This window comes from Callithrix jacchus, chromosome 4 (genome assembly GCF_049354715.1).
Source record: "Callithrix jacchus isolate 240 chromosome 4, calJac240_pri, whole genome shotgun sequence".
NCBI lineage: Eukaryota > Metazoa > Chordata > Mammalia > Primates > Cebidae > Callithrix > Callithrix jacchus.
Window position 1 is genome coordinate 20149356 of NC_133505.1, and position 26000 is coordinate 20175355.

The following is a 26000-nucleotide window of genomic DNA, read 5'->3' on the forward strand; positions in this document are numbered from 1 at the left end:
TATGCCTTAACTTCCTTTTCTTACCTTATTGTGCTGGCTGGAACTTCTAACACTATGGTGAATAAGAATGATGGAAGTGGAAATCCTTGCTTTGTTTCAGCTCTTAGGTGGAAAGCGTTGTCTTTCATCATTAAATGTTAACTGTAAGTATTTTTGTATATGTTCTTTATATATTTGAAGAAGTCTATTCCTATTTTTCTGAGAGTTTTAGTCAAGAATTGGTGTTTAATTTTGACAAAGATGTTTTCTGCATTAAAAATACAATAAAGTAATTTTTCTTCTTCTTTTTTCTTTAGCCTGTTGATTGATTTTCAAATATTGATCCAGCCTTGCATCTCTGGAATGAATCTCACTTGGTCATGGTATATACTTCTTTTCACATTGCTGAATTCTGTTTGTAAACATTTTATTAAAAAATTTTGGGTCTATATTCAGGAGGGCTAGCTGTCTGTGGTTTGCTTTTTTCATAATAGTTTTTGTCTGGTTTTGGCATTAGGGTAATATCAGCTTTATAAAATGAATTGGAATGAGTTCCTTCTTATTCTATTTTTTATAAATGTTTTATAGAATTTGTGTTAATTCATCTTTAAATGCCTGGCAAAATTCACCAGTAAAACTGTTTGAGCCTGGAGGTTTTTACTTTGGGAGTGTTTAAATCACAAATTCAATTTTTGAAATAGTTTTAAAACTATTTAAATTATTTTTTCATGTTGAATAAGTTGCGGTATGTATACTTTTAAAGCATTAGTTCGTTTCACCTACGTTTTCAGATGTATGTGTTTAAGATGTTCGTAGTATTCCCTTCTCATACTTTCGATATTTTGGGCTTCTATCAAAGACAAAAAATTATTCTCAATATTTGTTAAAGAATGATAAGGCAGATTATTCAAAGGGGGATGCTACAATGGAGTTCTGTGGAGAGAGTGATCAGGCTCAATTCTGAATACAACAGGACAAGTGGAGATTTATAGCCCCAGGAGCAGGGTGAGCAGTGGAGGGGGGAGGCCAGTAGATGGAAAATTACTAGGAGGAACTTCAGGGTTAAGGGGGATTCTGGCCAAATTGACTTGACAGGATTATTGCCAAAGGCATGCAAGAGTGATAAGATATTATGGGTAGGGGATAAGGAATTTGATCAGTTATTATGGGTGGGGGATTTTCACTAAACTGACCCAGCTGGATTCTTGTTAAAACTGAACTAAACAGAGATGAATATGGAAGCCCCAAAATTAGGGCCTAGTCAAGAAGAGAGTTCATAACTTCCATTGTTCTATTTCAGTTCTCTAATTCTTTTCTTTCTCTCTCATTCTGTTATTGAGCCTATGCAATGAGTTTTCTATTTGGGTTACTATGTTTGTCAGTTCTAAAACTTCCATTTGGGTTTCACTTATATTTTGTATTTGTTTGCTGAGTATTCTATTTCTCACTGAAAATTTCCCCAACTTCATCTGTTCCAAGTCTGTTTGTTATTGCTTACTAGAGCATTTTATGATGGCTGCTTTAAAATTGTCATCAGGTAATCCTAACATCTCTGTCACCTTGATGTTGTTATCTGTTGGCTGTCTTTTTTCATTCAATTTGAGACCTTATTTCTTGGTAGGATACATGATTTTCAGTTGAAGCCTGGATATTTTTTGGTAGTATGTCATAAGACTCTGGATCTTATTTCAATCTTCTGTGTTGATTGGCTTCTTCTGATGCTCTGTGACAATGGGGGTGGTGGTGACTCCTCATTATTGTCATATAGGGGAAGAAATCTAGGGGGTCCTTGTTAGTGCTGACAGAGACAGGGAGATTCAGCTCCCCACTAGGCATCCACGGAGAGCTATGTGATGGGGAGCATAGCAGTGCCCTATTACTGTTCCTGTGGCCTCCACTCACATTATGTAACACTTGTTACAGCCTCGTGAGAATGGAAGTCTAGGCTTTCCACCTGATCTTTGCCGGCGTGGGTGTGGTAGGGGTTCAGAAATTCTGCAGGGTTTTGCTGGAGTAGAATGACTAGGGCCTGCACGTTTTTCCGTCTTTGCTAGGCTGTTCTTCCTTGCCTGGTGCTTGAGGTTTCTGTTTGTTTATTTTTCCTGTGCTTGTTGCGATTTCTGGATTGACTTCTTAGCTCCAAATCTAGGATTTAGGAAACAAAAATAAAACTTATGGAACTCAGCACGATATTATTCCTTGCGTCCTGAAGTTTCTCGCTGGTCTGCTTTCTTCTTTCTACCTTTCAGAGTCTTCTTATGTTTCTTTTAGCTGTAATGCCCAGTGACTTTAGTTGTACTTAGCAAGAGGAATAGAAAAAAGTATGTCTACTTCATTTACCCAGAAGTAGAAGTTGTAACTGGCTCCTCCTGGTTTAAGGAAAATGTCAAGTCTTTCAAAATTTTTCATTTTTCACTTCAGTATTTCCTTTTACTAAGTGTGTGTTCGTTTTTCTACACTCTCAGCGGAAGAAATTTGACTTTAGTTCTCTAAAGTGACAGTCTTCTGGGCCGATACATTTCCTCTTGTTTGCTCTGAAAAACTTGCTCCACTAATTACCTCTTCCTACTTGTATCTTCAGTCTTTCATTTTACACTTATTTATTTATTTTTTAACTTCTTCCCCCCTCTCATCCTGCCTTGTCTAAGAATCTTCAATCTTATTTGATAATTACCCTCCTTCAGGTTGAGGCACACTTGTCTTAAAGAAACTGACCTTTGACCTGTTCTTTCCTAAGACAGTCTCCTATTTTTTTCCTTCTAAATGCCAGTGTTCTTGAAAGCATCGTCTGTATTCTCTGCTTCCACTGATTTATCATTCTCCACTCTTAATTCCTTGTAGTTGGTTTACTGACTTTAGCAGTCTATGGAAATTGCTTTCTCAAAGGTCACCGATCATTTCTTGGTGGTCAAATCCAATGGCTTTTTCTCAGTTCATATTTACTTTCATCTCTCTACAGCATTTGGCACCACAAGCTTTTGGAAATTCTCCTATTTAGATTTCAAGGCTCTGAATCATCTTCTTCCCTCCCTGGTTTCCTAACTTCATTTAGCCAGTATTCAAGATTCTATTCTCACTTTTCTTTTCTCTCTCATACAATTTCATGGCATCAACCACATGCTGATTCTGAAACTATACACAGAGGATTATAATTTTTAAAAAAGTTATACGTAAAGTTCTGGCATACAAGTGCAGAATGTGCAGGTTTGTTACATAGGTATACATGTGCCTTGGTGGTTTGCTGCACCCATCAACCTGTCATCTTTATTAGGTATTTCTCCTAATGCTATCTCTCTCTTAGTCACCCAACACATGACAGGCCCCGGCGTGTGATGTTCTCCTCCCTGTGTGGATGTGTTCTCATTGTTCAACGCCCACTAATGAATGAGAACACGGGGTGTTCGGTTTTCTGTTCCTGTGTTAGTTTGCTGAGAATGATGGTTCCAGCTTCATCCATGTCCCCGCAAAGGACATGAACTCATCCTTTTTTATGGTTGCATAGCATTACACGGTGTATATATGCCACATTTTCCTTATCCAGTCTATCACTGATGGGCATTTGGGTTGGTTCCACTTTGCTATCATGACCAGTGCCACAATAAATATACATGTGCATGTGTCTTTATAGTAGAATGATTTATAATCCTTTGGGTATATAACAGGTAATCGGATTGCTGGGTCAAATGGTATTTCTATTTCTAGATCCTTGAGGAATTGCCACACTGTCTTCCACAATGGTTGAACGAATTTATAGTTCCCAGCAAATTTTTGTTTTTACCTTTAGCTTAGACTCCGTTCTTGGGCTTTCGTTTCGTATTTCCAGGTGCCTTTCATTAGCCATCAAATATCCAACCACTTCTTTAAAAGTAGCGTATCTAAAGCCAAAGCCTTCATTTCATCTCTGCAACCTGCTCTTGTTTTTGTGGTTCCAGTTTGTGTGAGTGGAGCCCGCGCCTCTTGGGCCACCAAACATTGAAACCTTGGTGTGTTGTTTGGCATGGGCTGGCTCTCACTTGTCAGTTTCTGCTAGACATTCACCAGTTTCTTGACTTTTACTCCTTGTAAAATTGCCTTTACCCAGCTCAGGTAACCTTTAACTTGTGTGTGAACTGTCCCAACAGTTTCCTAATTGGTCTCTCTGTTGTCAGTGTATTCCCAGTCTAATCAGTTTTACACTCCCCTTACTGGCTTCCCTTCCTGAACTGACTTTTCTTTGGCAGGCATTCAAGGCTTCTGTGATCTGCCACCACCTACCTTTCCAGCATTGTTCCAACATGATTCCCACCGAAAGACACTGTGTTCCTGCAAAACTGAAACCCCTATTATTCCTGTCACTTTCTTTCTTTCTTTTTCTGTCTCTTTCTTTCTCTTTCTTTTCCTTTCTTTCTTTCTTTCTCTTTCTTTCTTTTGCTCTCTCTCTTTTCTCTTTTTCTTTCTTTCTTTTTTTTTTTAGATGAAGTTTCACTCTTGTTGCCCAGGCTGTAGTGCAATGGCATGATCTTGGCTCACGCAACCTCTGTCTCCCAGGTTCAAGCAGTTCTCCTGCCTTAGCCTCCCGAGTAGCTGGGACTACAGGCATGTGCTACCACACCTGGCTAATTTTTTGTATTGTTAGTGGAGACAGGGTTTCTCCATGTTGGTCAGGCTGGTCTGCCTGCCTCAGCCTCCCAAAGTGCTGGATTATAGGCATGAGCCACTGAGCCTGGCCCATTTCACAGATTTCTAATACATGCTAGGAAGAATAGGGATATGATAGTGAAAAAAAGCTTCTCATGGAGCTTACAGCCTTGGAGTCCTTATTTTTTTTCATTGTTACTAGTTTGCTTTTACACTGTAAAAAGTGTCTAGTCCTATATCAATGCCAGGCACATAGTAAGTACTCCTTATTAAATGAATGAATTAATTAGCAAGTATGTAAGATGATAATTACAAAAGTTGCACATGACTTGTTTTTAAATTATCTGGCATTTAAGCCTTTCTGATGAAAGAGAAAATAAACATCAAGCAGCAGAGGCAATATTTATTGGAAATAAATGCAAATGCAGAAATATGTCATCTGGGTCTTTGTATTAAGGCTATACTACAGCAGACATTTTAAACCAGTTTTACAAATGATAGCAATATTTAAAGAGCATCAGTCTCAAAAGACATTTTTTGTAAGAATGAATAAAAACTATGACTATGGGAACTGTCTACTCCAAGTAGCTCTACACACTTAATTTGAGGCTTTTTAGTATAATAAGACATGTGTCCTCTTTGTATTTGAGACAGGGGTTTCATTTTACTTCCTGCTGAGGTTTCCAGTGTGAATTTTTCATTGCAGCTTTTGCCCTATTATAAAGTGTGTCTTCTATCTCATTGAGGTTTCTTTTCTCAGCTTTTTGGGATGGGCTTCTGAGCTTGAACAAAAGAATTGCTGGGAAAAGGAAATAGCAAACCAGGAAAGTGACTAGCTTCTATGAATGGCTGCACTTTCTACAGATCGGAGACCGCTGATCTATAGAATGTTAGCCAGTTCTTAGGGACTCTCGCTTTTCATTGCTCCTATCTTAGCAATGTTGTTACGAGTCAACTGTAGAAATGTAAAGCTTAGGAGATTGCTTTTCTAGCCTTCAAACATCCCACTCCAAATATTTCCTCTGCTCCTTAAAACACATTCATTCCACGATCAATGGCCAATGAGATAAAACAAATTCATCCTAAAGATTTTATTTGCATTTCCCTCATATCGTTTCTTAAATTCTTAGCTGTTTCATAGTTAAAAAAAGTTTCCTTATATAACTTTTTTTTTTCAAAGACATTTAAAGTTTTAGAGTCACTAACTGGGTTTCCTTCTCATAATGAGTCATTTCTAAAACTGTGCCAAGGACTTTGGGGCCTTAGATGAATTTCTAGTCAGTGGCATCTCAGACTGCACACTGGCAGGCTTTCATCTATCTGGGAAAGTGACAAGAGGTTGAAAAGTTAAAGATTAACTCTCCAGTAGGGGATTGAAGACTCCTTGCTCTATTTTCCCTGCTGTTTTACCCACAAATCTCTATGTATCGAGATGAGCTCTAGGGTACCTATAAATCAGGTTAATAGCAGTACATGCTGGAATAGGAATAGGTGCTTCCTGCTTAGTACCAGGCAGCTCTGGTGCCACATTCTCTCTAGACCAGTTATTGGACTTGGGCTTGATATGAGGTGGTATAGAAGGACCCTCCACCTTCCTTCCTTCCCTGAGAACCGATGCTTACTGCAAAGACCAGGTGCAGCAAACCACCATAGCACATGTTTACCTATGTAACAAACCTGCACACTCTGCACACATATCCTGAAACTTGGAGTAAAATAAAATTAAAAAAGAAAAAAAGAACTGACGCTTAGTCTTTAAGACTGATCTTGGTGACATAGAAGACATCTATATTTTCTGAAGTGATGGAAAGAATGCTTTATTTATCTTTTAGCAGGAATACTCTTAGAGCATTTTTCCAATAGTCCTTTAGCCTAGTATTGAGGTTTTTTTTTGGCTTTGGATAAAGGACCAAGGAAGATAATTTTCTTTTTCTTTTGGTAGGAAGCACTGTTTAGCATGCAAATCGTGTGGATGTGCATGGCACATTTGGTCCTAATCCTAATTTATTTATATTTTAATGTTAGAATAGGTGAAGGTGGTGCTAGTGAGAAGCTTTAGCTAACACACAAAATGGGGAAGTTGGTTAGTTTCACCACACAGCTGAACAACTTTCGCACAAAACCAAAATGGCAGCTGGTTCTGAGGTTTCATGAACACATAAAAGCCCAAATGCCAGAAACCAAAAAATTCTCTTTAAGCAATTTTTTCCCTCTCTATAGGAACTGAGGCTGTTAGCAGCATAAACACTTGCAATCCTGCCCTTCCTAGGATGCATGTGCTATCGAAAAGGGAGGTGTTAATTGCTGTGCTAATTACAACATGATTGCTTTGCACTTGTTTTGCACTTGTAGGTGATTAAATTTTTAACGAAGCATATTACTTGGCACTGTTAGCACAGTTAACACATTTCTCTCTCTCTCTCTCTCTTTTTTATGCCTTGGGAGAAGTCCCGCACCGCAGACCCTTCTCTGGCTGTGATGTGCTGTTGTGTTTGGAACAAGCCTCTGTTTAGGCTGTCAGTTACAGGACTCCAGCTTCCTGCTTGGGAAAGAGCAGCAGCCTATGATAATCATACCCAGCATGATGGCACTGGCCAGATGCGAGCGCAGAACCCACAAAGGTATTAGCTAAAAATTAGGCAGTGCTGCCAATGCCAGTTTCCAGCCTTCATTTAAAACCTACAGTGACTCCAGCCAGTCAAGCGGCAGTGTGGACGGGTTTAGCGGGAAGGTAGGGAGATGACAGCACGTTCCATGTGATTTATTTCAGCTTTACAGCCTGCATTCCCAGCTGAACTGGAGCACGGGAAACTTGCATCTGTTACATGGGCAGCCTTGTATCTCTTGGTCCCTACTGTGCAGCAGGCTGCTGTCCTCCAGGGATGCCGGATTTTGTGTCTGTGAGCCTGTGTGTGCATATTTTCTCTCTTTTTCTTTTTCTCCCTAGACCTCCTCACTCAGAAGTGCCTAAGAAGACAAGTTTGGTTGTAAGAAAAGAGCTGGACATGTCTGAGGGGTTCACAACCTGGGAGTTGGCTGTCAGAGAAATGACACGTAGCTAAATTGTCTTTAACACAGCATATCTGGAAACAAACCTATTTATAAAGCCCGAAAAGTCTAGTGTTCAACTTTTTACAGCTTACCTCTCATGACTTGGCAAGTTTTGCAGCAGGCAGACTGGGATGACGGTTTTAGGAGAGCAGAGTGAACAAAGGAAAGAAATTGACCGGTTTGCACTTGAATGAGAAGTTTCAGTTCTGGCCATGGGAGTTCTTATGTGCCCATTATCACCCACCTGTGGGCTGGGCAGGACAAAGGGGCAAAACTGATTCGCAAGAGGAGCATACATTCCTCAAAGGCTGAGTTAATATTTACTTACTGAGCCTCAATGAATACATCTCCAGAACTTTTTATAAGCTTTTTCAGCCCTCTTGGGGTTGCCTGAAAAAAAGAAAGTTGCCTCTACACTGCATAGCTTCTACACAACCGTGAGTTCAACATGGTGAAGAAATGCCGACACCAAGTGGGAACACACAAATAAAAGGATCTACTGAGGCCAGGCGTGGTGGCTCATGCCTGTAATCCCAGCACTCTGGGAGGCTGAGACAGGTGAATAACCTGAGGTCAGGAGTTTGAGACCAGCCTGGCCAACATGATGAAACCCCGTCTCTACTAAAAATACAAAAATTAGCCGGGTATAATGGCACACGCCTGTAATCCCAGCTGCTTGGGAGGCTGAGGCAAGAGAGTTGCTTGAACTCGGGAGGCAGAGGTTGCAGTGAATGGAGATTGTACCACGCACTCCAGCCTGTGTGACAGAGTGAGACTCTGTCTCAAAAAAAAAAAAAAAAAAAAAAAATCTACTGAACATATCCAGGACACTGTAGATTGTGACCTTACCAAGAATTCAAAATCAACTTCTATACTGGCACTCTCTTGACAATGGTTTTATCTCTTATGATTTAAAAATCCATTCCATTTTAAAATGTCAGTTTGGGCTAGGTGTGGGGTGGCTCACGCCTGTAATCCCAGCTCTTTCGGAGGCCGAGGTGGGTGGATCATGAGGTCAAGAGATCGAGACCATCCTGGTCAACATGGTGAAAACCCGTCTCTACTAAAAATACAAAAAATTAGCTGGGCATGGTGGCGCCTGCCTATAATCCCAGCTACTCAGGAGGCTGAGGCAGGAGAATTGGCTGAACCCAGGAGGTGGAGGTTGCGGTGAGCCGATAAAAAAAAAAAAATGTCAGTTTCATGATATCCTTTCATTAAGAAAAACCCTTTCTATTCTAATAAACTATTGGCTGGAGTTTCTTTTTTTTCTCTGCTTTTGACTAATGAGTGTAATTACTTCCATTTGCAAGCTCTGCCCTTCTCATCAACTTTGTATTTTAGACAAATCTATTGACTGCCTGTCTTCTCTCGGCTGTCATTGTGATGATCAAGGAAGATGAATAGGTGATATTCCAATGGAAATATTCCAAGGCATCAAAGCCATACCCCAAATGGAAAAAAAGAGAGCACTGCAGGCCAGAAACTTTAATAATATTATAACTGTATTTTTCTTATTTGTAGGGGGCAGAGATTTGGGGAGATAGAATTATGAATGTGTGTTAAAATAAAGCCAAATTGTCCAGGTGCGGTGGCTCAAGCTTGTAATCCCAGCACTTTGGGAGGCAGAGGCGGGTGGATCATGACGTCAACAGATCGAGACCATCCTGGTCAAATGGTGAAACCCCGTCTCTACTAAAAATTCAAAAAATTAGCTGGGCATGGTGGCGCGTGCCTATATAATCCCAGCTACTCAGGAGGCTGAGGCAGGAGAATTGCCTGAACCCAGGAGGCGGAGGTTGCAGTGAGCCAGGATTGCGCCATTGCACTCCAGCCTGGGTAACAAGAGTGAAACTCTGTCTCAAAAAAAAAAAAACATAAAATAAAATAAATAAAGCCAAATGTTCTGAAGATAATGTAATTTATTCAATATTATTTCAAGTCAATATTTGAAAATATTTTTAGAAAGACTAACATGTTCAAGCTTAGGTGGATGGAACATTCGTTTAGAGAATCTGGCATCAATTTTTCAGCTGACCTTTGCCCTTGAACTTTTCAGCCATCACAGGGACTGCTAATCTGTTGATGTTTCAGCAAATGTTCACTCTGTCCTGAGTCTACTTTTACTACCTTCATTCTTCTTTCTCCATCCCTTTCCGTTCCTATCCCCTACCCTGTCTCTGCCCTGCCACCTGCTTGGTTGCTGCTTCTGCTGCCAGGTAAGGGCCAGCCACCTGAGAGGCTCCCACAGGCCTCTGAACATGAACTCCAGGCTGAATGGGCCTCAGCACAGTCCACTCACTTGCGATGGAGAAGTTAAGATTCTGCTACTTTAGCAATCATCACATAGGCATGCCTGCCTGCCTTCCTTCCCTCCCTCCCTCCCTCCTTCCCTCCCTCCTTCCCTCCTTCCTTCCCCCCTCCTTCCTTCCCTCCCTCCCTCCCTCCTTCCTTCCCTCCCTCCCTCCCTCCTTCCTTCCCTCCCTCCCTCCTTCCTTCCTTCCCCCCCTCCTTCCTTCCCTCCCTCCCTCCCTCCTTCCTTCCCTCCCTCCCTCCCTCCTTCCTTCCTTCCCTCCCTCCCTCCTTCCCTCCCTCCCTCCTTCCTTCCCTCCCTCCTTCCTTCCCTCCCTCCCTCCTTCCTTCCCTCCCTCCTTCCTTCCCTCCCTCCTTCCTTTCTTCTCGCCCTCCCTCCTTCCTTCCCTCCTTCCTTCCTTCCTTTCTTTTCTCTCTTTCTTCCTTTCTTCCTTCCTTTCTTTCTCTTCTTTCTTCCTTTCTCTCTCTTTCTTTCTTCTTTTGTTTTAAAGCAAAATAGTTTCAAAATTATTTTTAGCCCTTATGGTAATGCTAAACCCTCAAACTTTTTTTGCTTTGTTTTTCGGTTTTGTTTTTGATAGACATGCCCAGTTCTCTCTGAATGTTGAGAGGGAGAGGAATTCCATGAGGCCTGATTTATCTGTTTGCTGTGCAGGTGTGTGACGACATGCATACCACACAAGATTTCCCAGAAAACCACTCCAGGTGTGGGCAGGATAAGGTGCTCATTCTCTGTGAACACAAGTGAGTCAGTTTTATGTCTGAAGAGAGCTTCTTGAGAATACTTAAAAGGCATTTGAGTTCATGCATTGAAAAGGTAGAGTACTCTAGAAGAAAACCTTGGAAATACCATTTTGGACATCAGCCTTGGCAAAGATTTTATGAATATGTCCTCAAAAGCAATGGAGACAAAAACAAAAACTGACAAGTGGAATCTAATGAAATTAAAGTGCCTCTGCACAGCAAAAGAAAGTATCAACAGAGTAAACAGACAACATACAGAATGAGAAAAATATTCACAAACTATGCATCAGAGGTCTAATATCCAGAATCCATAAGGAACTTGAGCAAAAATGAAATAACTTTAAAAGTGGTCAAAGGACATGAACAGACACCTTTCAAAAGAAGACATACAAGCGGCCAACAAACATATGGAAAAATGTTCAGCATCACTAATTATTAGAGAATGCAACTTTTTTTTTTTTGAGATTGAGTATTGCTCTGTCACCCAGGCTGGAGTGCAGTAATGCAATCTCAGCTCACTGCAACCTCCACCTCTCAGGTTCAAGTGATTTTCCTGCCTCAGCTTCCCAAGTAGCTGAGATTACAGGCATGTGCTACCACACCTGGCTAATTTTAGTATTTTTAGTAGAGACAGGGTTTCACCATGTTGGCCAGGCTGGTCTCCAACTTCTGACCTCATGATCCACCTGCCTCGGCCTCCCAAAGTGCTGGGATTACAGGTGTGAGCCACTGAGCCCAGCAAGAAATGCAAATTAAAATCACAATGAGTTACCATTTCACAACACTTGGAATGGCTATGATTAAAAAGTTAAAAATGAAGGATGCTGCTAAGGCTGTGTAGGAAAGGGAATGCTTTACTGTTCCCTTCGGTGGGAATACACTGTTGGTAAGAATGTAAATTAGTTCAGCCACGGCAGCAAGCAGTTTGCAGATTTCTCAAAGAACTTAAAACAGAGCTACCATTCAATCCAGCAATCCCATTACTGGGTATCTATCCAAAGGAGAATGAAGCGTTCTGCCCAAAAGACATGTGCACTCATATGTTAATGACAGTACTATTCAAAATAGCAAAAACATGGAATCAGCCTCGGTGCCCCTCAGTGGTGGAGTGGATAGAGAAAACGAGGTACATATATACCATGGAATACTACATAGCCATAAAAAAGAATAAAATCATGTCCTTTGCAGCAACATGGATGCAGCTGGTTAAGCAAATTAACACAGAAATATAAAACCAGATACCAAGGCCAGGTTCAGTGGCTCAGGCCTGTAATCTTAGTACTTTACGAGGCTGAGGTAGGTGGATTTCTTGAGCCCAGGAGTTTGAGACCAGCCTGGGCAACATGGTGAAATCCTCTTTCTACAAAATTTCCAAAAAATATTAGCCAGGTGTGATGGCATGTCCTTGTAATCCCAGCTAACTGGGAGGCTGATGTGGGAAGATCACTTGAGTCCAGGAGGTGGAAGCTGCAGTGAGTCATGATGTGCCACTGCACTCAAGTGGGACCCTGTCTCAAAAAAAAAAAAAAACAACAACAACCAGAAAAAGCAAAACCAAATACTTATAAGTGGGAGCTAAACTTATAAATATATATAAGTTTTAACTTATATATATAACTTATAAATACTTATAAGTTCTCACTTATAAGTGGGAGCTAAACACTGGATGCACATAGACATTAAGATGGGAATGATAGACACTGGGGACTATTAAAGAGAGAGGAAGGGGGACAAGGACTGAAAAACTACCTCTGGGATACTATGCTCACTACCTTCGTGATGGGATCATTCACACCTCAAACCTCAGCATCATGCAATATACCCAGGTAACAAACCTGCGCATGTACCCCCCGAATCTAAAATACAAGTTGAAATTATTATTTAAAAAAAATGTTGGCTCACACCTGTAATCCCAGCACTTTGGAAGGCTGAGACGGGTGGATTACGAGGTCAGGAGATCAAGACCATCCAGGCCAACACGGTAACATGGTGAACATCTACTAAAAAAACAAAAAATTAGCCAGGTGTGGTGTCACGCACCTGTAGTTCCAGCTACTGGGGAGATTGAGGCAGGAGAATCACTTGAACCCCAGGAGGCAGAGGTTGCAGTGAGCTAAGATTATGCCATTGCACTCCAGCCTGGGAAACAGAGTGAGACTCCATCTCAAAAAAAAAAAAAAGAAGGTGGTGTACTCAGAGAAACACTGGTCTTCCATGATGAGCAGAACATGGGTGAAATATTGCTTAGAAATTGACAATTGCGGTTTTTGAAAGTCTTTTCCTAAAGACCCCTCCTTTTTGTCTTTTTGTATGTGCAGTTTTCATTCTCATGTCTTCCTGACGTTGAACCACTTTTTTTCCCTTGAGACTTTCATCCAAGCTTTTCTTCTATAAAGCCTAAGAAAGAGTAAGCTACCTTGTCACTGTATGTGCACAGCATCTTGTGGACGTATTTTAGGACTGAGCCATTTTTTAGGTATATGACCTTCAGCATGATTAGTGCTTTGGTAAATAACAAAGATTTAATAAATGCTGACTATACCATATAAAATTGTAACTGATTTTTTTTTTTTTGAAACAGAGTTTTGCTCTATCACCCAAGCTAGAGTGCAGTGACACAACCACGGCTCATTGCAGCCTTGACCTACTAGTCTCGAGTGATCTTCCTACCTCAGCCTTCGGAGGAGCTAGGACTACAGGCATACACCAGCATGCCTGGTTAATTTTTTTAGTTTTTATGGAGACAGGGTCTCACCGTGTTGTCAGGGCTGGTCTCGAACTCATGGGCTCAAGCTATCTTCCCACCTTTGCCTGCTACAGTGCTGAGATTACAGGTGTGAACTACTGCACCTGGCTTTATTATTATTACTAGAAACAGGATCTCACTATGTTGCCTGGGCTGGACTCCAACTCCTGGACTCAAGCAATCCTTCCACTCTAGCATCCCAGGTAGCTGGGACTGCCAGGTACACACCACTGTGCCTTGCTTGTAACTGATCTTTAAAAAAAAAAAAAAAAAAAACGTAAAAATTTTAGATACAAAAAAGTTTAGAGAATAGAATAATGAGCCTCTAAGTCCCAGAAAATTTGACTGCTTTTCAGAATATTATGCTCATTATAAGAAGAAGGCAGTGGGTCAATTTTGAATCGAGTTCTGTACTCTGGAAACTGCTAGCAGATATGGGGCACAAGCAAAGGGAAGTGTATCCTTGCCTATAATATTTGGTGGGGAAAAAAGTTCATTGTACTTATTATGATGAAAAACTACAGGTAGGAGAGATAAGAGCTGATACATTTGAGACCCACTTGGGTCCTGTCCCACAGTCCCTTCTGTTCCAAAATACTTATAAGCCTCAAAGAGACATGGTGGTTACAGGTTTGGACCCTGGAGATGGACAGGCATGGATTGGATTCAGCTTTGTTACTTAGGAAAAATTTAAGCCTTTATTTCCTCATCTGAAAATAAAAAATGGGTCAAATAATAATGCCTGTCTCAGAAGTTTGTTCTGATAATTAGACACTGTTAGGTACATAGAGAACTTGGTATAGCCCATTTTTCATTGATTTTGAGATTCACACTTTAACGTCTCTGAAATATGTCTAACAATCACTAATGTCATGATTTAGTCGCTAGCATTTTCTTTCTCTCTGGGAAATTCACAAAATAATGGTGAACTTTATGATTGATGGGTCTTAGATTTCATGAAATATTATAGCAAGTGGTTAATAAATATTAGTAATCAAAATAATGATGAGTTCCCTTAATTCTCCCAATCAAAGTTCGTATCACAGAAATTTGCTCTATTTTGTCTGTCATTGAGGAACCGTGTAAACTTGGGCAAACCTTTTAACTTCTGTTGGGATTCTGTCTCAGAATCTCTGTTCCTTCCAGCATTAAAGTCCTAAGATATGAGGGGTTCTTTGAAAGTCAGTTAAGATGAGACCAATGTAAGTGTGCAAGAATGTGCAGGGCACCTCATTGTACTCATAAGCAGTCCGTGGGATGAATCCTTTTGTCTCCATGAAAGAAACAACTCTTTCACACTGCTGCTCTGGCACATCCAGGACATCTGGCCACCAAAGCAGATGTATGGAATGGAAGTCCCTGGCTTCCTGTCTGTCATGGAGATAATTATGTAGTTCTGGGAAATTCTTCTCTAGTGGTCTAGCCATGTGGTTGGCATAGCAAGATGGCAGTGAGGACATAAACAACTCTAAGAATGATCGGAGACATTCAGTGGGCATTGGCTTTTCTGAAACGCCACCCTCATCTTGTTGCCAATTTGTCATTATTTTAAACTTTTTAGACTAAAGTTTCTACCCTTAGAATTGCCCCTCTGGGTTATACAACAAAACTGGGAGCTTAGTAAGTGTTAAAAAATATTCAATATGGGATCACTGAAGGGGCGTAAGAAGGGATGTCTTCTCCAGTCATCTCCATGATCACATGAACATGAGACCATTATCTGGCTAGTGGTCTCCACGAAGAGTTGGAAACCATTGAAGTTCTAGTCTTGAGGATTCAGTCATCATGGGGTGATGGGTAAAATGATAGCAGGAGAGAGGAAATATGGTCGAAACAGTTCCTGGGATATTTGACAAGGGAGGAAGTTATCTAAGAGACACTAGTGAGAAAGTGAATATGCTTAGGTGAATGCCACCTACATTGTTATTTTGCATAGGGCCATCTTGGATAAATCTAGGTATGATATGTCTGTAGTAAATTGTGTTTTTTTCAGAGTATTTCTATTTATATTACCTCATTTTACAATAGTTTTGTGATGTATGTTGGGCAACTATTACCAGGGCTGATTCACAAGTGAGGAAGTAAATGTGGATCAGCACCACAACAGACCTAGGAATGGGGCCAGGATCCACACTCTGCTCTCCCCATTCCCAAGTCCATCCTTTTTCTGCTTTTTAAAGGTGCCTTGCTTGCCTTGTTTCTGCAAGAGTGAGGTTTGGCTCACCGCTGAACCTCACTCTTGCAGAAACAAGGCAGGCAAGGCACCTTCCTCACGTTACAAACCAGGTCTCCAAATGCAGAATTGGTCTGATATATTTCCGTGACCTGAGCACCATAAATTTAGTCTACATTGTCATTATTATGTGTTGTGATGATATTTTTCTTTCTCTTCCAGAAAATGCACTCTGCTCTTTAACATACAGACTAGATCTGCAGGAAAAAAAAGAAAGAAAAAAATTAAAAAATATCAGAAAGGACTAATGCTTTCTGTTTTCAGAATATGGTAAATTTAATTTTCTCCTGAAAGTTTCTGTAGAATGATGGTTTATTTCTGGCATGGAATGTAGCCAGAGTTTCAATGGGAAATAGAGAACTCTGAAATGAGTGAACTCTATTCCAGAGAGAACATTAGAGAGAGATAAGGTTTGCCAGCAGAGTGGACTCTCCAAAGACAAAACTTCTGGTTTTGCGTGTGTCCCAACTTTGGCTGTTAACCTCAAACTGAGAGGCAATGGTATAACCTGGAAACCTACGGAGAACTGGGCTGAGATTTTCTTCTAAGCAGGTCAAATCAATTCCAAGTGTCATTGTTCTCCCTCCAGTCTTAATCAATATTCAGGACTTCGGGAGAATGATGCCTTGAACAATAATTAGTGGTGATGGGGGTACTACACACTTTGCTGGTCATCAGCATCCCCGGCTTGTTAAGAATGCTTTCATAGAATGTCAATACAAAGGAGGCTTTTTTGGTTTTCTTTTTAGATTCTTTTATGGTTTTAAAAATATTTATTGTTATTATTAACCCTTTGTAGAGCAGTTAATTGAGCAGAAACTATAGAAAGTGCCTGTATATTCTAGTCCCTTCACCCTTCTCTGCAGCCTCCCCCATAATCAACATCCCCACTAAGCGGCATATTTGTTAAAATTAATGAACCTACATTGATGCATTGTTATCACCTGAAGTCCTCAGTTTACATTAGGGTTCACTCTTGGTGTTGAACGTTCGATAGGTTTTGAAAGTTGTATACTGATAACTATCCACCATTGTAGTATTATACTGAAGAGTTTTACTGCTTAAAAAATCCTCTATGGGCTCATGCCTGTAATCCCAGCATTCTGGGAGGCTGAGGCAGGCGGATCACTTAAGATCAGGAGTTTGAGACCAACATGGTGAAACCCCGTCTCTACTAAAAATACAAAAATTAGCCTGGCGTTTGGTACCCACCTGTAGTCCCAGCTACTTGGGAGGCTGAGGCGGAAGAATTGCTTGAACCCAGGAGGCCGGGGTTGCAGTGAGCCAAGACTGCACCACTGTGCTCCAGCCTGGCAACAGAGCAAGACTCTGTCTCAAAAAAAAAAAAAAATGTTGTTCAAACTCTATTTGTTGTAACATCCAAACACAGATATAAAAGTCTTCAGCATATAGAACCTCCACCCTATAATGTTAATAAAAACAGGAAGGAAATTCGCTGGCAGAATCATTGGAAACTTTCAGGTGTGATTTTTTGGAGGTGAACATGGGGGCAGAGGCAGAGTCAATTATTTTTTAGGAGTTTCATTGGATTTTAAAAACCTTTTCTTTCAAAGTTGTTAACTGAAATGTCATAAATGAGTTACATTGTTCACTGATCCCTTCCCCAAACAAAGAAGAACTTGCTACTTGGAGGCCCCTGATCAATCACGAGAGATTGAAGTGCAAGAAAGGAAACATTGTTGACTGGAGATGTTGTTCCTACACCTCCACAGGCTTTTCAAGTATCTTGGCAAATATAGTTAAATAAAATATAAAAAAAAAGATTGTAGTTGTCTTGCTTTTTCTCTCTGTCTGCATTTCAGATGTAATGAGAAGAAAATCACTAATTTATGATAATCTTATATAGCTGAGTTTGATAAGAATGATTAGAAATGCTTCCCAATAAAAAAGAAAGAAATCAAAGTCCAATAAAGACCCAGAAGAGAATAGAAATTACTAAAAGTTACAGGTTTTAAAAATGTAGTTTCAAGATATTTATCTGAAAAATCATAGATCAGTGTAGATAAAAATTAACATTGTCCTTCCATATTAGCATTTGGTGTTACCACTTGACAAATACTTAAATGTTGAATGTCTGATGAGAATTTATTTCCCAATTAGATTTTTTAATTGTTTATTTTCACGTTTCTTGAGGCAAGCGGTATAGAATGTAGTGGCCAAGGTCATGGTGCAGGAGTGGTTTGAAGCCCTGCTTCTCTACTTACTGTGTGTCTGACCATAGGCAAATTACTTAACCCCTCTCCTCCCCAGTTTGCTCATCTGTAAAATGATGGTGATGAGAGTCCTTATCTCTTGCGGCAATAATGAGGATTCAATAGGACAGCTCACATAAAACTCTTAGAATGGGGACTGGCATTTAGTAAGAGCTCAATAAATGTTAGCTATTTTTATTTTAAGTTCCGGAATACAAGTGCAGAATGTGTAGGTTTGTTACATAGATACATGTGTGCTGTGGTGGCTTGGTGTACCTGTCAACCCATCATCTAGGTTTTAAACCTCGGTTACAATACTATTTGTTTCAGCGCTCTCCCTCCCCTCGCCCCCTACCTCTGACAGGCCCTGGTGTGTGTTGGTTCCCCTCTCTGTGTCCATGTGTTGTTCTCTTCGTTCAACTTCCACTTCTAAGTGAGAACATACGGTGTTTGGTTTTCTGTGCCTGTGTTAGTTTGCTGAGAATGATGGCTTCTGGGTTTATTTTTACTTATGTCATGCCAAACCGTACAATGTTATGAAAATTACTGTGATTATTGATCAAACACATAGGCCATTGGAGGAAAAATAAAATAAATTCTCAATGTTTACAGAAGAATACAGGAAACTGCTTTTCTTAAAATGTATTCACATGGTCTTTCATTTCTAAAGAAGCTGGTGTTGGCCAGGCACGGTGGCCCATACCTGTATACCTGCACTTTGGGAGGCCAAGGCAGAAGGATTGTTTGAGCTCAGGAGTTCCAGACCAGCCTGAGCAACACAGTGAGACCTTGTCTCTAGAAAAAAATTAAAAAATTATCCCAGTATGGTGGTGCATGCCTGTAGTCCTAGCTGCTCGGGAGATTGAGGTGGGAGGATTGCTTGAGCCCCGGAGTTTGAGGCTACAGTGAGCCATGATTATGCCATTGCACTGCAGCCTGAATGACAGAGCAAGACCCTGTCTTAAAAAAGGAAGCTGGTGTTAATCTCCCCTTCATGTAACCCACTGCACAGATGTGTGTAGCTCCAAGTGCACACAGCCTTCCGTCTCTCGGCCTAATGTAACAGGACAGTGGAGCTGGCGGAATTACAGGCAATTTCAACGAGGGGGAATAGGTAGGAAGGAAACAGCTGGAAATCCCTGGAGTAACCTTACTCGTCTGATCAAATGTACACGTCACACTGGCAGAACTCTTGTTCGTGTTCGAAACCAAAGGTTGGTAAACTTTTTCTGTAAAGGACCAGATAGTAAATAGTTTTAACTTTTGGGCCATACGGTATGTATCATAACTGCTCAGGTCTACTTCTGAAGCACAAAAGCATCATAGATAACAAGAAAAAAATGAATTGTGGCTGCCTTCCCATCAAACGGTACATACAAAAGCTGGGGTGGGTCACGGTTTGCCAACCCCTGATCTGGAATACACCTGAATGTGGTGCATAGCCTTCATTACGTTTCTTGTAATGTCTCAAATTGAAGCTGGAGGTCCTTTATTCCCCTCTGAGATTCCTTCTTCCACTCTCCCCCCACATTTTCTATCTGCAGCTTTATTCTGGTGGTGACCCAAAAGGCCAAGGCTTGGCTCCATCCCGCAGCACAGCAGGATATTGGCACAGACTCAACCCTCCCAGGTTCTCAGAATGGAGCTCATCCAAAGCTAAGCCTCTTGATGATATTGATGACCTCACAGAGCTCAGTGCTTAGTATATTTTGTTTTTTGAGATAGGGCCTTGTTCTGTCATCCAGGGTAGAGTGCAGTGGCACAATCTCAGCTCACTACAACCTCTAGCTCCCTGGACCAAGTGATCCATCCATCCCAGCATCTGAAGTAGCTGGGACCACAGGCACAAGTCACCAAGTCTGGCTAAATTTTCTATTTTTTATAAAGATGGGGTTTCACCATGTTGCCCAGGCTGGTCTTAAATTGGGCTCAAGAAATCTTCCTCTCTCGGCCTCTCAAAGTGCTGGGATTACAGGGATGAACCACCATGCTTGGCCAAGTAATTAGTTTTTAATGGAAAATCAGTCTGTATCTTTTAAGATCTTTGGAAAGATATCCATTCTTCTTCCCTCACGGCAGCTAGCACAATGTCCTACACCCAATAAGTATTTGTTGATGTTAGTTTGAGGTCATGGCAACTGTGACTTTATCCCTTTGTACATTAGTTTGGTGAAGACCTGGCTTTCTAGTTCCAGAAGCAGAACTGAAGCAAATTCCTTTTCTTTTGGTAAAACAGACCTTTTGCGAAGAGACACAGACTCTCACAAGAAAACAAACCTGTCTTCCTGAGACTCATAGGGGAGTGAGTGGGGAGGTGTTGGAATCCTCAGGGGAAATTATGGGTTATGGTTTCTTTCTGCTCTAGATAAGGGTTCGGCGCAGGCAGATCCTGGAAAAAGTGGAGTCCTTTATTGCCCAATGGGAGATGGCATTTCCAGGAGCAGTCCTGGCTGGTGCAATGGTGGCTGCTTGTACAGCTTCTTCTGGCTCTTATAGGGAGATAGCCAGGGCAGCTCTCTAAAGAAAACAGCTGGGTAGAATCCTTATCCTTATCAACATGGCTAGACCACAGGGGCTGGTGGCCTTATCATATCAGGGCAACCAGTGATTTCACCATGTCACCAACTACTCCTTTAGAAACCACCACATTGTGACATTTCAAGCATAACACTAGTGCCCAAATCCATTCTGCCATATTATAACTCAGCTGCATCAGCAAGTTTATTGCTAAAGGCCTAGAGTCTCAAATACTTTATGAGACAGCCTGAAGATGTAAGAAAGTAAGTCTAATTTCACCATAGCATTTACTTGGCTGTGTGTACGTGCACACGCCAGGTCCCGGGAACGAGGAAATTTCCCCCAAAAAGCTCTAACCAATTCACTTTAGTAATTTCTTGTTTGTTTCACTCTGATACTGAGTTTTCTTCTCATTCAAACATTCATTTATTCATTGAAATACTAAAAAATATTAGTCGAGTGTCCTCTATGTATCTATCCATTGTCCTAGGTACTGTGGATACCACTGTAAATAAAACATGTAAAACACTTGCTTTCATGAAGTTTATATGCAAGCCTGACAAAGAAATATGCAAGTGAAATATGCAAATGTCAGATGTTGCTAAGTGCAATGGAGATCAATGAAGTAGGGAAGGTGGTGAGATAGCTGCAGAGATGTAGACTGGTTGGGTGGGGGGTGCTGTGAGCAGCGGGACTCAATTCCTCCCAACCTGGCCCCTGTCACTCATTCAGACTAGTGCATCCCTCCAGAGAGCCACCCTCGATCATCCTGGGCCTTCACAGAGGCTACCCTCCTGCCCTTGTCCCTACTCACTTAGGCGACCCCTCCTCACACCGCAGGGCTCAGCACACTGGCCTCCAGAAAGCCCCACTTCTTCCCTCACCAGCGCTGACCTGAGGCCCAGGCCACTCTTCTCTGGCCCCCACTTCACCTGGTGCTTCTCACGCTGAAGGAGCTTCATGTCTGGGGGGGCCTTCCTGAAGTGGCTGTGGGCTCATGGAGGGTGGGGTATGTCTGTTTCCTCTGTGTCCATTACATAATCTCAACCACATGAGGAAGGAAAAACCCTACAAGAAAAGGAAAATATTCTCTCCCTTCTCAATGGTTGAGATCAACCATTGAGAGATGAAAGAAAAGGAATTGAATATTTTGCATGTAGACATTAGGAGATCTTCAAAATCCAAAAGCTATTTCAGATTTTGAAATTACAAATGATTGAAAACCACCATGGCACGTTAAACCTATGTAACAAACCTGCACAATCTACACATGTACCCCAGAACTTAAGAGTACAATAAATATAGAAAAAGAAACTACAAATGAAAATGCTGTTGAAGCGTTGTACCAGTTTAAATAGCTAGGAAACGAAATATCAACCTCTATAATCCAGCTAGACAAAAGCACTTACTTTTTAAAAGAGGAAGATGTTTTGGGGACCAAAAGAGAGAAAACCTCTATGAAAGATCCCCAGCCATGATTGGCCCCTGCTTTGCTCTGAGCTCATGAAAAGCCTTTGTGATGTCATAACAGACAGGCCTATATAAGGCCCTGGCTGGGTCATGGTTTTTGGTCTGAGAAATCCCTGGAAGCTTTTTTGGTGACCTGTGGACTCAGACCAGCTTAGCGATTACGAGTTGTTTGGCGGGGTGGGGGGAGTTTTTGTGGGAGGGGCGTTGTTGTGTTTTTTAGTTAGTATAGTTAATATAGTTGGTACTGTTTCTTAGCATTTTAGTGTTCTTTGGGATAGTTAGTATTGTTAATATTTTAGCATAGTCCATACAGTTAGAGTAGTTACTTGTATATAGTTAGTGTAGACAAAGTAGGCACCATGAGGCAGGGCTTGGCCTCCACCTCACCTGCCCTGCGGCCACCTTATTATCAAATACTAAACTTTATAGGCCGTGGTGCCTTTGGGGAGGTCACGCTGGCCCGCCACTTAATGACTGGCACCCGGGTGGCGGTGAAAACAATCGACAGAACCGGCTTCCTCTCTAGCCACAGAGAGATGACTGTTTTACAGTCGGTGAGCCACCGAAACATCATTAAGTTATATCATATTATTAACAGCAGAGAGGCGTGCCATTTCGTTCTAGAATACGCCGCAGGAGGAAGCCTGTCTAACTGGATTGAACGAAATATCGTGGAGGAGGAGGAGGCCCGAGGCATGTTCCAACAAATGCTGTCCGCCGTGAGGTACCTCCACCGCCGCAGCATCGCTCACCGAGACCTAAAACCAGACAACATGCTGTTAGATGTTAAGGGAAACATTAAAATTGCGGATTTTGGATCGGCCACGAGTTACCATGAGGGGCAGAGGCTGACAATAGCTCATGGGACCCTGGCCTACATGGCCCCAGAACTCTTCGGGGCCCAGGGCTATGAATGCCCCGCCCTGGACATATGGAGCCTAGGCGTCACGCTGTTCCAGATGGTGTCCAACAACCTGCCCTTCTTCGCAGTGAGTCGTACGCAACTGAAACGCCTAATTCTATCTGGCCAGTATGCTAGCCCGCACTATTTTTCTGAAAACCTTAAAAGACTAATTAAAAACCTTTTAACTCCTGATCCCAATGAGCGGCCGACAGCAGACAAAGTCATGGGGGAATCATGGGTGAACAACGGCCTTCACAGGAAGTCAGACCCCCAGCATGCCCCCACGGCCTCCCTGACCATCGAGCGCACTTGTGGAGATTTAGAAAACTTGGCACGGCAAGCCCTCCAGTGTGACCGTGTGGCCTCCTCCATTGTAAGCGCCATAGGCGGTGGTGGTGCTTTAGAAACCTTGGCAGAGCAAGCCCCCCAGCGTGACCTCGTGTCTGCAGCCTCCACCAAGTGCTCCACCGGCAGTGAAAATTTAGAAACTTTGGCTCAACCAGCCCTCCCGCATAACCTCACGGCCGCCTCCACCCAGATCACCACCCAGAGCACCGTGGCTCAACAACCGGGACACGAAGGCAGCGTCCTCCAAGCTGGGCAGCCCGAGGCTGTGTTGGCCCGGCCAAGAAGAGGCTGGAGCTGCCGCAGGGCTGCCCGAAGGTGCATTGCCATAATAAGGAGATGCTGCTGCTGCCTGTGCCCATCCAAGAGGCAGAGTAAGAGGGCCCACCCAAGAGAAAAAGTAAGTAGGTGGGCGGTGAAGCCGCACTTCTTGCATTTTACTATATTTATTCTGTCTTTATTAGTATTGTTTTAATTGGCAAATCATGCTTGTACATTCATGGGGTGCAGTGTGCGGATTAGATAGATGTGTGCACCGTGGAATGAGGAAATCCCACTACTCAGCATCTCCACCACCTCAGAGAGACCAATTCCACGTGATGCCCCGCAAGTGTTGATCTAAACAAGTTGATCCCATTGAAGTAGCCAGTAGATGGATGGTGATCCAGGGCCGGAGAGTGGCAGAGGGAGGGAATGGGGGGGTATTGGTCAAAGGACCAAAGTCTAGACAGGAGGAAGAGGTTTTGACTCTAGTGCACAGCAGGGTGACCAGAGTCAATAAGAACGTATTGCATTTTGCAAAACATGTTCATGTCAAATGTCTCTGCATTTAGATTGGAGAGGACGAAGGCCCTGAGGTCCAGGAACATTGAAACCTGAGATGCCCAGGAGCAACGTTGGAGCCTGCAGCACTTTATATAAAAAAAATATAAAAATAAATTTGTCATTCTGATAAATGACCATTTCTTGCTTCTTGCAAATTTTGTAGTAGCATTGGAAAGGTGGCACGTGGGTTGCAGACACTCTGCTGCTTTCTGCCCTCCCTGCACAGGACCGGGGCTAGAGAAGGGCAAGGCTGGAGGTAAAGGAAAAGGCAGATTTACTAGCACCTGCCTTAGTTGAAAGAAAAGCGGGGATAATGAAAGGATGGAGGAGGACGTGGAAGAGAGCAAGAAAAAGATATAGCTAAACCAGAGTCTAAAACCTGGTCCAGACTGGAGAGAGTTCAATGTGCAGTGTGGAAAAAGAAAGGACATTGAAAGCATGCATGCCCCAAAAGAATGGTCTATAAAGATCATGCGGTTTACCCCCATGCAATACCTAATGGTGGGATATGATCCAAACTGGTGGGTCACTGTCTTACACTACTACTATTGTGGCTGTAAGAGTATCAGGTAAAAACGAACAAAAACCCTTATGCCAATCAAAATATGTCACTGGAAGACAAGAGGTGCGGCAGAAGTTCTTATATCTTCCCAGCTGCCCTGTTCCTTTGTTGGGGAGGAATCTGCTCCAAAAACTACAAGTACACATTTCTTTTTTTTTCTTTTTTCTTTTTTTTTTTTTTTTGAGAAGGAGTTTGGGTCTTGTTACCCAGGCTGGAGCCGATCTCGGCTCACCGTTAACTTCTGCCTCCTGGGTTCAGGTAATTCTCCTGCCTCAGCCTCCCGAATAGCTGGGATTACAGGCACACGCCACCATGTCCGTTAATTTTCACCATGCCCAGCTAATTTTTTGTATTTTTAGTAGAGACGGGGTTTCATCATGTTGACCAGGATGATCTCGATCTCTTCGATCTCTTGACCTCGTGATCCACCCGCCTCAGCCTCCCAAAGTGCTGGGATTACAGGCGTGAGCCACCGCGCCCGGCCTGTGGTTTGCATTTTTAAAGCTCCCTGGGCTGCCCAGAGGAAAGGCTGTAGGGGGCGGGCATGAAACAGGTAGGCAGGTTTCCGAGGCTGCTTCCGACGTGGTGCGGGGTCGTCTGGCAGCGGCTACGAGGGGGAACCAAGGGAGTACTTACCACTAGCGGGAGGGCCTTGGCCAATACCTCTGCTCAGTGGGGAGCCAGGCCCTGCCCCAGGTGGTACCTCCTATCTTGCCCGAAGTGAGGGGCTTGTAAGGAACTTTCTCTCCGTCATCCGCCGGGTGGAGCGGAGCTCTCTGGGGTCTGGAGTCCGGGAAGAGTCAAAGGCTTGTGAGCGGCCCAGGCGCGGGCGCCTGCGGCGGGAGGGCGGGACCAGGAGGTTGGCATCGCAGGGCCTGTGCGCACCGAAGCGCAGCAAGTAAGTCTCAGCCAAGACTGCCCGGCTACCACCAGCTCCTGCGGAGCGTGCCCACCTGGGCGTGCACGCGCATCTGGGAACTGCCAAGCCGTGCCACATTTTCTCTCCTTCTGGCCTGGCCTTCAGAGTTCGACCCGCAGCGGCTGAGCCAGGGCCTCCTCTACTGAAGGCAGCTCCCAGGGCTTCAGAAACTTGCAGTCAGTGGTGGGAGAGCCGGAACAGACCTGCGCAATAAGAACCAGATGATGATGTTGCTGTAGTATAGTTTGCAGAGTGCAGAGAAGGGAGCAAACGGTGACAGCAGAGAGGAATCCAGAAGGCTTCCAGGAGGAGGCACCATTTGTGATTTGGGGTTGTAGCAGGAGGAGGAAGTTGACAGGTGAATAAGGGGAGGGCATGCCTGCCAGGCGAGCCATCTGTGATGGGGAAATATCCAGTCTGCACCATGACTCCACTGTTCACTTTCCTGACTAAGTAGGAACCACTGGACTCCTCTCTTGTCCCGGGCCTTTTTGTGTAGTCCATCCTTTATTTTATTTTATTATTATTTTTTGAAATGGAGTCCCGCTCTGTTGCCCAGGCT

At 42.7% G+C, this 26000-nt stretch overlaps 1 protein-coding gene and 1 long non-coding RNA gene across 2 annotated transcripts; one reads left to right on the forward strand and one right to left on the reverse strand.

Moving 5' to 3' along the window:
• Positions 1 to 15763: 15763 nt before the first annotated feature.
• On the reverse strand, positions 15764 to 21869 carry LOC118152780 (uncharacterized). Its single transcript, XR_004741605.3, has 4 exons — positions 21823 to 21869; positions 21228 to 21481; positions 16896 to 17012; positions 15764 to 15880 (listed from the first exon to the last, which is right to left on the reverse strand). It is a non-coding gene; the product is annotated as an uncharacterized LOC118152780 (long non-coding RNA).
• Positions 21870 to 21982: 113 nt separating this feature from the next.
• LOC103791024 (sperm motility kinase-like) lies at positions 21983 to 24588 on the forward strand. Its single transcript, XM_035294959.3, has 2 exons — positions 21983 to 23532; positions 23966 to 24588. Exons 1-2 carry the CDS (start codon positions 22243 to 22245, stop codon positions 24002 to 24004), a joined length of 1329 nt encoding a protein of 442 aa, XP_035150850.3. The 5' UTR covers positions 21983 to 22242; the 3' UTR covers positions 24005 to 24588.
• The last annotated feature ends 1412 nt before the right edge of the window (positions 24589 to 26000 follow it).

What these genes read in the sequence shown, in the direction of transcription:
- LOC103791024 (XM_035294959.3), top strand. Translation starts at nt 22,243, where the DNA reads ATGAGGCAGGGCTTGGCCTCCACCTCACCTGCCCTGCGGCCACCTTAT. An exon ending in GGGCCCACCCAAGAGAAAAA is followed by an intron (nt 23,533 to 23,965) that starts GTAAGTAGGTGG and finishes CTCTGCATTTAG; the next exon opens with ATTGGAGAGGACGAAGGCCC.